This window comes from Schistocerca americana, chromosome 7 (genome assembly GCF_021461395.2).
Source record: "Schistocerca americana isolate TAMUIC-IGC-003095 chromosome 7, iqSchAmer2.1, whole genome shotgun sequence".
Classification (NCBI taxonomy): domain Eukaryota; kingdom Metazoa; phylum Arthropoda; class Insecta; order Orthoptera; family Acrididae; genus Schistocerca; species Schistocerca americana.
In genome coordinates this window covers 532,393,141-532,409,314 of record NC_060125.1, presented here as the reverse complement: position 1 = coordinate 532,409,314, position 16,174 = coordinate 532,393,141, and the positions used below count along the sequence as shown (strand labels likewise).

The window sequence follows — 16,174 nt, the reverse complement described above, 5'->3', positions numbered from 1 at the left end:
GGACATGCACGATAGCGTTGCTGCTCAATTTCTGTTGCATCGTGGTGTTGCTCAGGTAAGTCTTCAGTCTTCTAAGGGTGCAGAACGAATGTTCTGCTGTACATGTAGAAACTGGTATAATTAAAGTAATCTTTTTCAATTTCATCACCTCTGGAATCAACTTACGTATTTGAGGAAAAGAATTGCTTTAAATCTTCTGAATGTCCAATAAAATAATTTTTAGATTTACACACATGTAAATAATATTTCTGGGCAATTTTAATATTTGTGAGTAAGTCATCCATATAAAATTCTTTTACATAATTGCAATATTTGGTTTTGGAAAGAAGAAATGTTGCTGTTTCTTTGAAGTAAATCATAGCAGCTGCAGAAAATCGCTCCTCGAAACACTGAACCACAATTTCCATAATTTCAAAATAAATTATCTGGTAATAACAACAGGGACTGGTAAAAGCATTGGGTAGAGCGCAGTCATAAAGTTTTCAAGAAGTCTTCAAACTTATTGAACTGTTAGCTCTTGCACATCAAATTTTTTTGCTCAGTTCCAAGTAAGAGCTCAATAATTCATCTAAACTTCCATCAGTTCTAAATAGCGTCACAATATCATACACTATAAATATTAATATAGTCCATGGCTCTTTGGAGCTTTAGGGAGGAATTTTGCAGAAAAGCTTTCAAAACTTCATCTGGCTCTAAAATTTTGATACGAAGTGTAGTGATGAAGATAAATTCAAAACAGCACAGAAAATTCAAGAAACTTAACTGTTCGTAATTCTGGAAGGTAGTTTTTCAGTGAACTTGTTCTGCAGCATGACCTGACAGAGCTAAAAGGCCGAAGAGCTATAGGATGAGTAATGCTAGCATCTTGGAGAGACTCAAATATTGTTAGTCATAGGGGGGACTTGCGAACAAAATTGGTAATTTCTTTCACATTTGGAAGATAGTCTCCTACTATGGTCTCATTATGCTTAGCCTGTTGGGTCACAAGGTTCAAAGAATTGGTCAAACAGTGAACATGCAGAATGTGTGGCTCAATTTCTGATTTTTGCTTGCAACCCTAAAAAAGCACCAGTCACATTTGCCACTCCATCCGTAGCAATACCTCTGCATGGCTTGATATCTATAGAGAAACAAGTGAAAACATACATTAATGTCAAAAATACTTCAGCTCCATTCATTATTATAGAAACCAAAAAGTAATTCACTAATTTGAAAATTATCGCCACTGACACATCAGAATCACACCAAAACGTGTCCTTTTTGACATATGTTGCTAGTTTCATCCACAATTATGAAATGGTATTGGGAATATTTTACAAACTTTATTAGCTATGTCAAAATCTTCATTTCTTATCAGGGTGTGTATGCCTTGAGACAGCTGGGAAAAATGTGGGAATTATCACATCCAGGAAAAAAGTGGAAATTGTTTAGAATTCCAGGAATTTTTTCATTGTTTTGCTTCAATTAATTTTTTGTCACGTTGACTGGTAAGAACTGATACTCCAACAAAGAATTTTACTTTAGCCTGTTACTGGTGAATAATGTTGGAGCAGTGAAACGTAAATTACACACAAAAATAGAACATTAATTGCAAAGAAAGTGTGACATTTACAACAAAACACAGTGCACGCACAAGTGTCTGCCAACAGCAAAATGTGTGCAATGCTTTTGATGAGCAGGACATCACAACTGTTTGTTTGTAACAGGTCATGGGAAAATATTGTGAATGGTTGGCTGAGCAGCATTACTTTCAAAGTAAAATTGCTTTTATGCAAGATGAACTGTGTTGTGTGTGAGAATGTGTGATGAATTGCTTAAATCACAATCACTTGTGTCTCATTCAAAACTTAACCCTTTGAGGTCCAGTCACACAGAAAAATTTTGGGTCCATAACACCAGCCATTTATGCCATTATTTAAAACTTTACTGGCACCTTTGTGTGTTATGTATCTTAAAGGCTAACATGCTAAAAGACCAATATTGTATGTGGAAGCTTAGCTTTCTTATAGCTATGCTGTGTATGTAGTAATTTAAAACATTAACTTCTCCTATTTGTGTATTCGCACTACGTAATGGTGATATTAGCTGACTGCATCACATGTCCTGCACTCTGAATGTCTGCTCCCATTGGCTGGTGAGATCATGTGACCTGAACTATGATCTGCTGACAAAAGCACATCACAGTCTCAATTTCAGTGCTTTGGAAGCTGCTGTATTGTATTTGGTGGAATTTGCATTTATAGTTTTGTAATATGAAAATGTGCAGTGTACATCTTTTTTTGCATCAAAGATCTTTCCAAAACACACTTTTTTTGCTGGGTTTTATTTTCTGAAGTACTGAGAAGTTCTATGCTTTTGTATAAAACCTTTACCATTCAAAGGATTGACAGGTTCTATAGCTTCGAGGGAAAGTATACTGTCACTTAACGTGCAAAAAATGTGTTTTCACTGAGGTATTGAGTATTTTCACCTGGGGTATATTTTATTTTCACCTGGGAAATGTGTATTTTTATTTTTAACTGGGAAATACCTGGAAATTTTTTTGCTGCTCTGTGTACATATCCCACTTCCGTTGTGTGAATGCAATCTGTAATTTGTACACTGAAGCCAAGAGAACAGTTATCAATTGCCTTCAGCAACTAACTCTAACAATCCATTACAGAGCTACTCTTGGAGACATTAAACACTGCACATTCATACATTTATCAGTTGCAGTTCCTTACTACAGCAAGATATATGATGATTTGACTTTTCATGACAATCAAACCTTTCTAACACTTTGTTCCAAGAAGAAAATCCTACTTAAAGTGAATGCTTTTGTTTAGTTTTCTTCACAAAAGGCCCACTACAGGAACTCATTTCCGTATATACAAGACAAAACACTTTACTGCACTTCTTATTGTATGACATCCACTTGTATTTGTCTTCCCATATTTTTGAAAAGAAAGACCACCACCACTATGACCGGGTTTCTTTGTTTCATTCAGTACAGCAGTTGGATTTGAGCCATGTGAAGCAACATCTGCATGTTTCATAGCCAAATCATTTTTCTTCTTTTTTGGGTGAACAATGAGTATATGCATTACAAAAACAAACTACAGTAAAGAAATAAACAAAGTAAATTGTAGTTGTAAATGCTACTGCATTGTGTAATAAAAAGTGTTAACTAAAACTTGCTGCCCCACAAAGAATGGTACTAAATGAGTGTATGTCTGCTGACACAAATCAGTTGGTGTAAACCTTTGCTGGCCGTTGCCCATTGGGTGGGATGATAAAAAACTTTCATGATCTTTCTGTGAGAGAGTAGTGCTGAGGGCTTTTCAGTTATTTCTGGAGGACTGAGACATGCTAGACCGTGCTTGAATGGGTCAGCACAAATGCGACATCAACATTAGCATAATTGACAGCTTTGAATTTTTCCCCAAATTACTTTTTTACCCATTTTTGTGCAGGTTCTGAGCACCCAGAAAACATTCTGATTTGTGCATGAGCACTAGGATACTCAACAGAGATTATAATTTTAATTAATATTTTGTTTATACTGGTTGCTGGTGAGGAGGAAAGTTAGTTATTAGTATTTTATTAATGATCTCATTCATAAGCAGCCATATCACAGTCGCTCAAGAAAGTTATAATTAAGCTTTACTTGTTTAATCACAATCGGACGATGACTCTCCTTATCCGCAGTCTCGATGATTCAAAGCGATCTGCAATCCTGTGTAAATAAAATGTCTTGGTTTTCTTGCGTTGCTTAGTCAGTCGGGAAACCTCAGATCAAGCGGAAAGTTTGCTTTGATAGCGTTTAATTATTCGATGAAATAATGGAGCTCGTGGATCTAATAATTGCAGGTTTGTTTCCAATTCGTTGGAAGTTCCCTTCTGATTACCAATGAAACGACACCTCTGTGCAAATTTCCAATTAGAGAATACATATATAATGAAATTCCTTACACACCTTTGATGTAAATGCTCAATATATATTTTCTTGAGTAGCATACAATATATTTTCAATCTCCTCCTTCCAGTAATATCGATAGCAAAATTACAATTATTCAATGTGGCTATTCAGCACAGAGGAGATCCTAGAAGTCCACTCAACACACGAGAGAGAATATTACAAAGAGTAATTATGCGCTCATGGAATAGTAATAATACTGTACTACTTTGCGCATTGATTCTGCGAGTGTATAGATGGTAAAGTAGGGAATTCACTCATAGAATTGTGCAGGAATAATTAGTGGAATATAAAGAGATATTACAAGATGACATCCCTCCTCACAACTCATATACATAGTGTGCCTAAAAAGTTCGGCGAATGGTATCAGACAACAAACAAAACAAGATACAAAGAAATATTCTTTATTGCCCTTCAAAATAGTCACCACCCACCACAACACACTTTTGACAATGTTCATACTGCTTCTGGAAACTATAAGCATTCCCTCCTGTGAAACCGATCGCAAAACGGCTGTCGTGCAGTCTTTGATGGCATACACGTCCGCACAACGTTCTCCTTTCATGGCAACTTTCATACAGGGAACTAGGTAGAAGTCCACAGGAGCCAGATCAGGGGAGTACAGAGGGTTTTCAAGAACACCGATTGCCATTTTGATTCCGGATTGAACTGGTAGCACCAGGTCTCATGATGATGGTGTTCAGAAACAGTGGATCCTGGTCACACATGGAAATGAAATCGCCTGCAGTTTCCATCTGTTTTGCTTTGTGCTTGTCTGTGAGCTTGTGGACACAACATTGGCAGCCAATCTTCCACTTACCCAAATCATCGCATATGATGGTGTGCACCGTGTGCCCTTGCTAATGCTCTATTCCTCCAGTCAATCTGAGAATCAATTGCTGATCTTGTGCCAACATTTGGCGCACTTTCTTGATCTTTTCTGGGGTCTGCTTGTCGATAGCCGACCTGAACGTGGCTCATCCTCAGTTGTTTCCTTCCCTTCACGGAAGCATTTAAACCATTCGTAAACACACTTTCTGCTCATGGCTCCCTTCCTGTACACATGCACCAACATTCCATGTGTCTTTGTTGCAGTCTTCCACAACTTGTAGCAGAACTTGATGTTTACACGTTGCTCCATTGTGCTGTGACATTTCCTCTCACACTGACTACGTTCAACTGTCCACAGTCTATTTACACAGCCAGTCACATGTGGTGCATGCTGTATGTCAGTTCTCCTCAAGCCTCTGAAGACCCATGCGCACGTGCGCCAAGTTGCTGTTCATATATGACACCATTCACCAAACTTTTCAGACACACCACGTGTCACATCATGAAGGAAGGTGGCTAAAAGCATGATAAAGCACATTAAATAAGTCAGCTTAATTTGTCAAAATTTTCCTGTCTCACATCTACCAAAGCTACTGGTTACTTTTTCAGTAATTTTACACTAAACATTTAAGTATTTCATTTATTAAGCTGATTTAACATTCATAAGCTAACCTGTCCTGTTTTAAGAAGTACAGGAGAAGTAATATTAGAAAATGAAATTCCTCTTATGCAATTGCTTTATAAATTGTACTCAAACAGTGGAACAAACATTTCCATCTGGCAGTATTATGTATGATGCCCTTTTTCTCCATCAAATACAAGAGGAGCAGCATTAATTTGGTTTCTGGATACCAATGCACATTGAATGTGCAGATGCAGCAAAAACTGTTGTTAAGCTTCCCAGTATAGATGTGCTTTTTGAATGTGCCCACTAAAGCACAATAGACTTCTTCTTTCAAAAAGCTTTGTAATGGTTAATGATTTCATATATGTCTCAGTGATTCAGTAAAAGAAAATAAAAAGCAGTGTAGTTTTAGCGTTGTCTGGTATCTGGCTGTAACCTACTGCCACTTGGTAACTGTTATGAGACAGGTGCATTGACCTGTTTCCATTTATAGGATTACTTGATTCAACATGACTGTCTTATGGAGGACCACCTTGCGAGTATCTGTTCCATTATATCCATGTTTCAGTGGCTTTTCATATTATCATTCACAGATATTTGTGGAATGTCTCTGTGAGTAATAAAAGGGCTTTTTCAGTATTTTTTTGTATTTTATGTAGGTGACCAATCAGATACGAAAATTGTATTTGTACTGTGTCGATTCAGATGCAGTGTCTGCTGAATAGATTCACATCATCAACTACACTCTTGATAGGGTCATCATTTTACAAAATATAACAACTTTGTTGCCCTAATCTGAAAAGTAAAGATACATATAGTGTAATCTGATCTAATAACATCTTACGTGTCTGTGACGTAAACTGACTTTTTATTACAGACCTCCATTTTTTTACCATCATCCATTTTGTGTGGCACCAACTTGGACCAGCAGCTGTGCCCCTTGCTGCAGTGGGAGCATTTCTCTCTTCACCATATTAGTGCATAGTAGCTATTTATTTATGCAACACGCGAAGTGAACATTTCTGAGCATTCCACTAGGTCATAGTAATCAATTGTACCCACTTGTTTCAAAGCATGATCTCACACTCACTGCATGTTTTACCTGCAGGAAAAGGTTCAATTTTAGTGTCAAATTCTACCTTGCTTAGGCTTCCATTTTAGGCCACATGCACTGAAAGACTATATTTTAGTCTGATTTTAAGTTGTGCTGTTGTTGTTGTTGTTGTTGTTGTTGTTGTTGTGGTCTTCAGTCCAGAGACTGGTTTGATGCAGCTCTCCATGCTACTCTATCCTGTGCAAGCTTCTTCATCTCCCAGTACCTACTGCAACCTACATCCTTCTGAATCTGCTTAGTGTATTGATCTCTTGGTCTCCCTCTACGATTTTTACCCTCCACGGTGCCCTCCAATGCTAAATTTGTGATCCCTTGATGCCTCATAACATGTCCTACCAACCGACCCCTTCTTCTAGTCAAGTTGTGCCACAAACTTCTCTTCTCCCCAGTCCTGTTCAATACCTCCTCATTAGTTACGTGATCTACCCACCTTATCTTCAGCATTCTTCTGTAGCACCACATTTCGAAAGGTTCTATTCTCTTCTTGTCCAAACTAGTTATCGTCCATGTTTCACTTCCATACATGGCTACACTCCATACAAATACTTTCAGAAACGACTTCCTGACACTTAAATCTATACTCGATGTTAACAAATTTCTCTTCTTGAGAAACGCTTTCCTTGCCATTGCCAGTCTACATTTTATATCCTCTCTACTTCAACCATCATCAGTTATTTTACTCCCTAAATAGCAAAACTCCTTTGCTACTTTAAGTGTCTCATTTCCTAATCTAATTCCCTCAGCATCACCCGACTCAATTTGACTACATTCCATTATCCTCGTTTTGCTTTTGTTGATGTTCATCTTATATCCTCCTTTCAAGACACTGTCCATTCCGTTCAGCTGCTCTTCCAAGTCCTTTGCTGTCTCTGACAGAATTACAATGTCATCGGCGAACCTCAAAGTTTTTACTTCTTCTCCATGAATTTTAATACCTACTCCAAATTTTTCTTTTGTTTCCTTTACTGCTTGCTCAATATACAGATTGAATAACATCGGGGAGAGGCTACAACCCTGTCTCACTCCTTTCCCAACCACTGCTTCCCTTTCATGCCCCTCGACTCTTACAACTGCCATCTGGTTTCTGTACAAATTGTAAATAGCCTTTCGCTCCCTGTATTTTACCCCTGCCACCTTCAGAATTCGAAACAGAGTATTCCAGTTAACATTGTCAAAAGCTTTCTCTAAGTCAACAAATGCTAGAAACGTAGGTTTGCCTTTTCTTAATCTTTCTTCTAAGATAAGTCGTAAGGTTAATATTGCCTCAGGTGTTCCAACATTTCTACGGAATCCAAACTGATCTTCCCCGAGGTCCGCTTCTACTAGTTTTTCCATTCGTCTGTAAAGAATTCGCGTTAGTATTTTGCAGTTGTGACTTATTAAACTGATAGTTCGGTAATTTTCACATCTGTCAACACCTGCTTTCTTTGGGATTGGAATTATTATATTCTTCTTTAAGTCTGAGGGTATTTCACCTGTCTCATACATCTTGCTCACCAGATGGTAGAGTTTTGTCATGACTGGCTCTCCCAAGGCCATCAGTAGTTCTAATGGAATGTTGTCTACTCCCGGGGCCTTGTTTCGACTCAGGTCTCTCAGTGCTCTGTCAAACTCTTCACGCAGTATCATATCTCCCATTTCATCTTCATCTACATCCTCTTCCATTTTCATGATATTGTCCTCAAGTACATCGCCCTTGTATAAACCCTCTATATACTCCTTCCACCTTTCTGCCTTCCCTTCTTTGCTTAGAACTGGGTTGCCATCTGAGCTCTTGATATTCATACTAGTGGTTCTCCTTTCTCCAAAGGTCTCTTTAATTTTCCTGTAGGCAGTATCTATCTTACCCCTAGTGAGACAAACCTCTACATCCTTACATTTGTCCGCTAGCCATCCCTGCTTAGCCATTTTGCACTTCCTGACGATTTCATTTTTGAGACGTTTGTATTCCTTTTTGCCTGCTTCATTTACTGCATTTTTATATTTTCTCCTTTCATCAATTAAATTCAATATTTCTTCTGTTACCCAAGGATTTCTATTAGCCCTTGTCTTTTTACCTACTTGATCCTCTGCTGCCTTCACTACTTCATCCCTCAGAGCTACCCATTCTTCTTCTACTGTATTTGTTTCCCCCATTCCTGTCAATTGTTCCCTTATGCTCTCCCTGAAACTCTCTACAACCTCTGGTTCTTTCAGTTTATCCAGGTCCCATCTCCTTAAATTCCCACCTTTTTGCAGTTTCTTCAGTTTCAATCTGCAGTTCATAACCAATATATTGTGGTCAGAATCCACATCTGCCCCTGGAAATGTCTTACAATTTAAAACCTGGTTCCTAAATCTCTGTCTTACCATTATATAATCTATCTGATACCTTTTAGTATCTCCAGGATTCTTCCAGCTATACAACCTTCTCTTATGATTCTTGAACCAAGTGTTAGCTTTGATTAAGTTATGCTCTGTGCAAAATTCTACAAGGCGGCTTCCTCTTTCATTTCTTCCCCCCAATCCATATTCACCTACTATGTTTCTTTCTCTCCCTTTTCCTACTGATGAATTCCGGTCACCCATGACTATTAAATTTTCGTCTCCCTTCACTACCTGAATAATTTCTTTTATCTCGTCATACATTTCATCTATTTCTTCATCATCTGCAGAGCTAGTTGGCATATAAACTTGTACTACTGTAGTAGGCATGGGCTTTGTGTCTATCTTGGCCACAATAATGCGTTCACTATGCTGTTTGTAGTAGCTAACCCGCACTCCTATTTTTTTATTCGTTATTAAACCTACTCCTGCATTACCCCTATTTGATTTTGTATTTATAAACCTGTAATCACCTGACCAAAAGTCTTGTTCCTCCTGCCACCGAACTTCACTAATTCCCACTATATCTAACTTTAACCTATCCATTTCCCTTTTTAAATTTTCTAACCTACCTGCCCGATTAAGGGATCTGACATTCCACGCTCCGATCTGTAGAACACCAGTTTTCTTTCTCCTGATAACGATGTCCTCTTGAGTAGTCCCCGCCCGGAGATCCGAATGGGGGACTATTTTACCTCCGGAATATTTTACCCAAGAGGATGCCATCATCATTTAATCATACAGTAAAGCTGCATGTCCTCGGGAAAAATTATGGCTGTAGTTTCCCCTTGCTTTCAGCTGTTCGCAGTACCAGCACAGCAAGGCCGTTTTGGTTAATGTTACAAGGCCAGATCAGTCAATCATCCATACTGTTGCCCCTGCAACTACTGAAAAGGCTGCTGCCCCTCTTCAGGAACCACATGTTTGTCTGGCCTCTCAACAGATACCCCTCCGTTGTGGTTCCACCTACGGTACGGACATCTGTATCGCTGAGGCACGCAAGCCTCCCCACCAACGGCAGGTCCATGGTTCATGGGGGGGGGGGGGGGGGGGGGGGGGTTGTGCTATTATGAGAAAGTAATTGTACATATTTGTTTGTACATTTTCATAAAGTCATTTTCTTGTCCTCCTGATTCATGTAAATTTTTCAGCCACATTTGTCTCATTGTACATGGAAGTGTTAGCAATGATAGTGTTGAACATGACAAAAATATAACAACATGACAAAAATATAACAATTTTGTACTGAGCCCACCACCTCTTTGTAAGCATGTTTTGCACTTTATATGAACGTGGTAAAGAATTATTTCACTTCGAGTCTCATTATGACCTATTCATAGCTTAGGTGTTTTACTGCAGATGGTTTTGTTTTTGCTTTTTTAAAGTAACTGTAAAATGTAGATGTTTATTAATTACAGAATAGCATCTGTGGGTTGCAGATCATGCGAGGCGGACTTTGCATGCAAAAGAGGTAGTCTTGAAGAATATGAATGAAATGTACAATCTCTTTGCATGCTAAACTCACAGCATGTGGAGATAATTTGACATCTTTCATTATAACTGGAGTAAATTAGTAAAGTAGATGAAGAGAAGTCAAGTCTTTTCAACATTTTCTGCTAATTTTTCCACACAGATTTAAGTGCATGCTTAAACTTGCTTGCATAGCACGCATATTAACATACTAGTTACATGCTGTTCATATAGTGCATTAAGTTGTTGATCTGATTTGTGCTACAGTGTGCATCTGCATCCACTTATAAAGCAAAAGCTAAATGGCTATTAGTAATGACCTGAACTGTTTGAAATATAAAACAGCACACATTTATTTCATATCATAATATAAGCTTACATAATTTGTGCATAATAGACAAAGTTAACAAAAATGTCTCCTGCCCATGTGTACAAATTCTGTTCTGTAAAGTAGTGTATATCACAGATCTTACATATAATGGAAAAATCCCCTTTTTTTCATGACTTGTTTTTTGTGAAATGTTCATCAGTTGGATGTTTATACCACTACAGAAGCACACACAAATAAAACAGTTGACACGTGTTAATGGCAACTGTAATCTGTAAAGTTGTGTCATCTGATCCACTGTCGGTGCAGGGACGAGAGACGCCATCCCCGGGTGACACGCCTTACTTGTGCCGGCAGCGCAGTAGTGCAGCTAGTTTGGGTGCAAGGCAGCAAGAGCTGAGTGAGATGGAGAGCGGTAGGCTGCTGGGCGGCGTACCGGTCACAGCTCCCGGGCTGCCATCACCTTCCCCTCAGGGTGCTGCAGTGGTGCCCCTGACTGGAGTACAGCCTGGCCAAGAGTCTCGTGTCTGACAGTGGCCACAGGCACCCTCTTGCTGAGAGGGGGCTACAGGAGCCAGAGTGATGCACGTGCTTCCTGCGACTCGAGATATTTATTACTGTTCATTGGCTCACTTCTAGGCAACTGCAGGTTAGAGAGCACCTTGTATGCATAAGTTGCCGTCTTTCTGTGTGGTTAATCAGGTTGCCATCATTCCTCCCACCAGCATTTTCAAAGTGCCTGAACATCTGGTATTTGCAGTTGGGTTTTGTGTACAGCCTCACAAATAGTGTACTCTGTTACAGAATCTGCTTATATAAGCTTATTGCCTCATTGTGTAATATATCTGTGTGTGTGTGTGTGTGTGTGTGTGTGTGTGTGTGTGTGTGTGTGTGCGTGTGCCAGCACATTCATGTCTTTACATGTACACACAGTATGCATGAAATGTTCTTGTAAGACAATGGGCACGCACAGTGATGCAAAATATTTCTTACTGAGGTCTATCTTGTGTGCAAAAAATGTGTGATGAGCACCATTTGGTAATCCTCAAGACATCACTAACTTACTGCCATTCCAGTAATAAAATGATCCGCAGTAAAACTGTTAAAGCACGAACTAATTTGTTTTTTAAGTAGTGGAAATCTGTGAATATTGAACACTGAACAGTATTAGTGGCTGAATTTTTTTTCTGTTGCTAGCATGAAAAGAATTATGGTTCGTTTCTCGTAATTTTCCTGTTGTTGATATTTTATAAATAGCCTAATAAAATGCTACCAGAGATAATGACACAATCAGAAAAGTATTTCCACTTTGGAAAATCTATTACGATGATCTGCTTTTGTAAAAAAAATTGATTTTTGTTGTTACATAATCACAGGAAAAACAAATTTAGAAGCTGTCTACATAATATAGTTTTGCAGTTAATTTCTGTTTTCACTGGTAGCTATTCCGGTCAGAACATAGTTACCAAGTAGCTGAAGTGACAATGTGTGTACACACATATAGTTTGAAAGCATGGTGCGGAAATACTGTTGAGTCAAATAGGAAAAAAATGAAGGATTCCACAGCACGCATTGATATTTGCATTCAAAAATGATTGTTTATAATAAAGCTGAGTATTAGCTCCACAATCTTCTTAACGTTGTTTAGCAAGGCTGCCTGTGTGAAAGATCCCAGACAAATGTTTCTCTTATATTGCATGCCAGTTTCACTCCCATCATTTATCAGTGGAACAGCATCTTATTTTCTTTCCATCTAATTTAAGGAATAAAGAGAGGGCCTGAATGATTGCTTATGGCTTCCTAGAGCAGTGTTATGCAGTAGCATATTTACTTGTGAAGAAGCTTACTTGTGAAAAAGCTGTTATCAGTAAGGAAAAATAAAATGATGATGCAGAACGTGGATAATTTCGTGATATGATTTTTGTTTTTACTGGAATAATTTGAGAAGATGAATGTTGTAACAATATATGAAAAAGCAGGTCAAAAGCATTCATGTAGTCATAATGCTCTCCTTAAGTCTCAGGACAGAAATGGCTATCAGGAGTTTTTGTTGAAATATTGTGGCATGCCATATCATGAGTAGTGAACCACTGCTAGGCAGTTCTCTGTGAAACAGAATTCTGTTTGAGAAGTGTGAGTCACTTGCAGTTGTCTTCATTAGATGTTAACAAATATGTGCACAGTAATGAAAGACAGAGCTAAAGCCATCTGTTCAGCATTTAATGTCCTATCACTAATAACCAGAAGCTTTGAAAGTTTTTAAATCTCTGTTGCTCATATTGTACTTGTATGTCAAGGACAATAATGTTGGCCCAAAAAAAGTCATCTATAAGAACTTTTTGATGCAGAGTACTCACACTGACTTTTTAAATTATTATTATATTCTTTTGTTGTTCCTCATTGGCTTAACTGTTAGAGTATCTTGAAAAACTTTATCATGTTGTACGTAACTTCAGTGTAGTTTATGTTGTTTAACAAAGGAGTGTGTCAAATTTATTGTGAAACACTCAGAAAGAGAGAACAGCATTAAGGAATACTTTCAACACATACTGCTTCACTATAGTGACATTAACATCCTTGTAAATAGGAGATGCAATGCTCTGTTCTGTAGTGAAAGAACATGTGAACAGTTTTGCTTACATGCCTTGATTATTGTAAGAAAAATATTTGAATGTACTGCATTGTCTATGCTACTGAGAGTTTGTTGGGAATTAGTGTTTTTAGAGGGGTTTGGGAGGGGGTGGGGGATTTTCTTGCTACAAAGGAATGGAGGAAATGAACAGCAGCATTACTGCAGTAGTACTGTTGTCATAAAGATTTCAGTGAAGTTTGAAACACATGTTTATTACTGAGAAGCAAATATTGTAGCAAATGTGACTATTTACTATTTCGAGAGCAAAAGCAAATTAGAATGTGGGAATTTTTATGGTAAAGGCTTTCCAAATTGAACTTACTGAGAATAAATGCATGGTTGGCATAAAAGTACATTGAATGTTGGGATTTATGTTGTTTGTGTGGCATAGATGAAGTCAGTGTAGTGCTAAAAGTGGCATTTTTATGGCTGTCATTGTTAAAATTGATTTCAACAGACTTGTGGGAAGACAGAAAATACTGCATCTTCCTGTTGTTTAAGGTTGCCAATCTCACATTGCTATAATTTTATAATTTACATTATTTTATAAGTTACTACGTGCTGATTGCTATACCTGGTGTAGTTGAAAAACTCCTTCAATGCTGCACTTGAATGAGAAAGTTGTAGTGCTGAATGCAGCACCTTAAACAATTAAGTGGAAGTTTGAGAAATCAGTTTAACGTGTGCCCCTGCTATTTCTGGCTCAAGAATAACTACAATCATCTGTGTCTTAAACTGAATAACGTTTTGTTAAATGTTTGTGAACACAAATACACACAGTTTTTTTAGACTTACTTTGGCTTTATGTGTTGACATGGTTATTAAAACTCCACTAGAATTTATTTGTTAAGTGTTTGTCAGGAACTTTTTCCTTCTTAACCAAGTATAAATAAAAATGAAGAAACCAATACAAAAACTATATATACATTGCTCTTCCAAACTGTTCGTGTTTGGTGTTTTAATAAATTCATATATTCCCAAGCTGTTAAGTTTTTTTTCTATTTGCTTTCACACAGAAGATATTGTTAATAATTTCATCACTGTAAATGGATTTAGCATGTGAAAATCCTAAGGAGAAATTGTAGCAGTTGTATCTAATATGTAGAAGTGGTTAATTTTGTGATCACCTATGCAAGTGTTTGCATTGAGACACCTTGGGCTGTGATTTATTATTACATATAATGTAATATGCTGTGGGTCAGTTTGAAAATTCAGTTACTTGCAGATGTCCATGTAGTCTTATAAAGATATTTTTGAATAAACTTTTTTATCCTGATATTAAATCCCTCTGCAATAAGGTTGGGATGGATGTTCAGTAATTGTTGATGTTTATAATGTGCACTTCAGAACATTAAGTATTTTAGAGTACTGTGAAATTATGATATTTGTTAACAGTGAGGTCATAAAACTTTTCTTGTGAGCTTCACACCTAAGAATAGTGTTCAGGTTTGTCCTAGTAAGAAAAAATAGTTGGTTGTGTGTGTCACAATATTTTTTTCTTGTTTCGCATTTGCTCCCACTTTTCTCGGAAAGACAAAGAACTTTGAAATGAGTTCTATGTTAGTAAAGTGTCATGCTTGGTGGTGATCTCTCCATTATGTTTTCTGACAAGAGAAGAAATGTATTTATTTTATGTTTAATAGATGTTACTGATCTGACCAGAACAGAAAAGATTACTTGAAATAAAAACTTCAAAGTGTTCTGTTTGAATGTGTGAATCATTGATTAGGTTATAACACATTTCCTGGTATAACAGTGTGTGCACTGTAAACTTAAGATTTCTCTTGCTTTTTGCTCAGTAAGTTGTAGTCTTTTGCTGTCCATTATTTCACTGATGTAACAGAGTATGTATAGATGAAGGACAATTAATTATGCTCCCATAGTAACTTATGTCTTAGTGTACCCAGTTGACCTATGTAATTTTGTCAAGTACAAAACTACTCACTCAAATGGCAGCAGTGGATGTGCTGTGTATGTAACAGATAAACAGAATTCAATGTTCACATTACGCTGTTACCCTAACGATTTGCAATATGGGACAACAGTTTTCCAATTAGTTTATTATGTCAGCCTCATAAGTAATTTTTAATACAACACCAATAAATGTAAATTTTACCTGTGTTCTGTCACAGCATGCATATTGACTAGAAACTTGTTGTCCTTTCAATTTCTTCTTTGCTGAATTTTACTGGTGTAAAATTCTTTGTTATGGTGCCTTTTTCCCCCAAGTACATCCATGTCACACTATTTTCAACAATTGTGATCTGATATGGCTTTGTAGAACTCGTGTGTTGCCTCTTAGTTATCTCCACATCTTGCCTCCCAAGTTATCTCCACACTTAGTTTATAGGACGTGATCCATAAAGAATAGAGGCTGAGGCATTCTGCATCTTGCCACCTCTTTGTACCCCAACTTCTGTGGTTCTTGCCATACCAATTGTGTGTGAAAGGGGCATTTAAAAGAAATAGATTTATACTTCATATTTCTTGCCTTTACAGCCTTCAAAATATGTGATCTATTGAGGCTTTCATTTCCCCATATTTCAGTAACATGTTTGTTATTACTTACAAGTAGGTGTTCTGCACTGGTTAAGTGACACTCTGCTGTCTTGATGTGTTGATAGTTTCAGTAGTCATCTTTTATTGCACAAAAATTGCATAATAATTCTATCACTCATATATACCATTGTGATTTTACCATTTTTTGCTTCTCAGACTTAGATCTTCAGATTGTCTGTATCTCATATATTGACATAATTTTCATAACAATGTTTTTGGTTTCATTCCCATTATTTGTATTAACTGTGAATGAGAACTGCACAGAGAAATAATAGCTTTCTGAACTGCACTCACAA

At 37.4% G+C, this 16,174-nt stretch overlaps 1 protein-coding gene across 4 annotated transcripts in view; it reads left to right on the top strand.

The window, feature by feature from the left end:
- The window catches only part of LOC124621757 (zinc transporter 1), a 262,842-nt gene extending 247,813 nt beyond the window's left edge, over positions 1 to 15,029 (top strand). For all 4 annotated transcript variants that reach the window (XM_047147169.1, XM_047147165.1, XM_047147166.1 and 1 more), the window contains one exon: positions 10,997 to 15,029. In XM_047147169.1, the coding sequence (XP_047003125.1) occupies positions 10,997 to 11,218 (222 nt within the window). In that variant the 3' untranslated portion in view covers positions 11,219 to 15,029. The remainder of the gene's footprint in view (positions 1 to 10,996) is intronic.
- Positions 15,030 to 16,174: the final 1,145 nt, after the last annotated feature.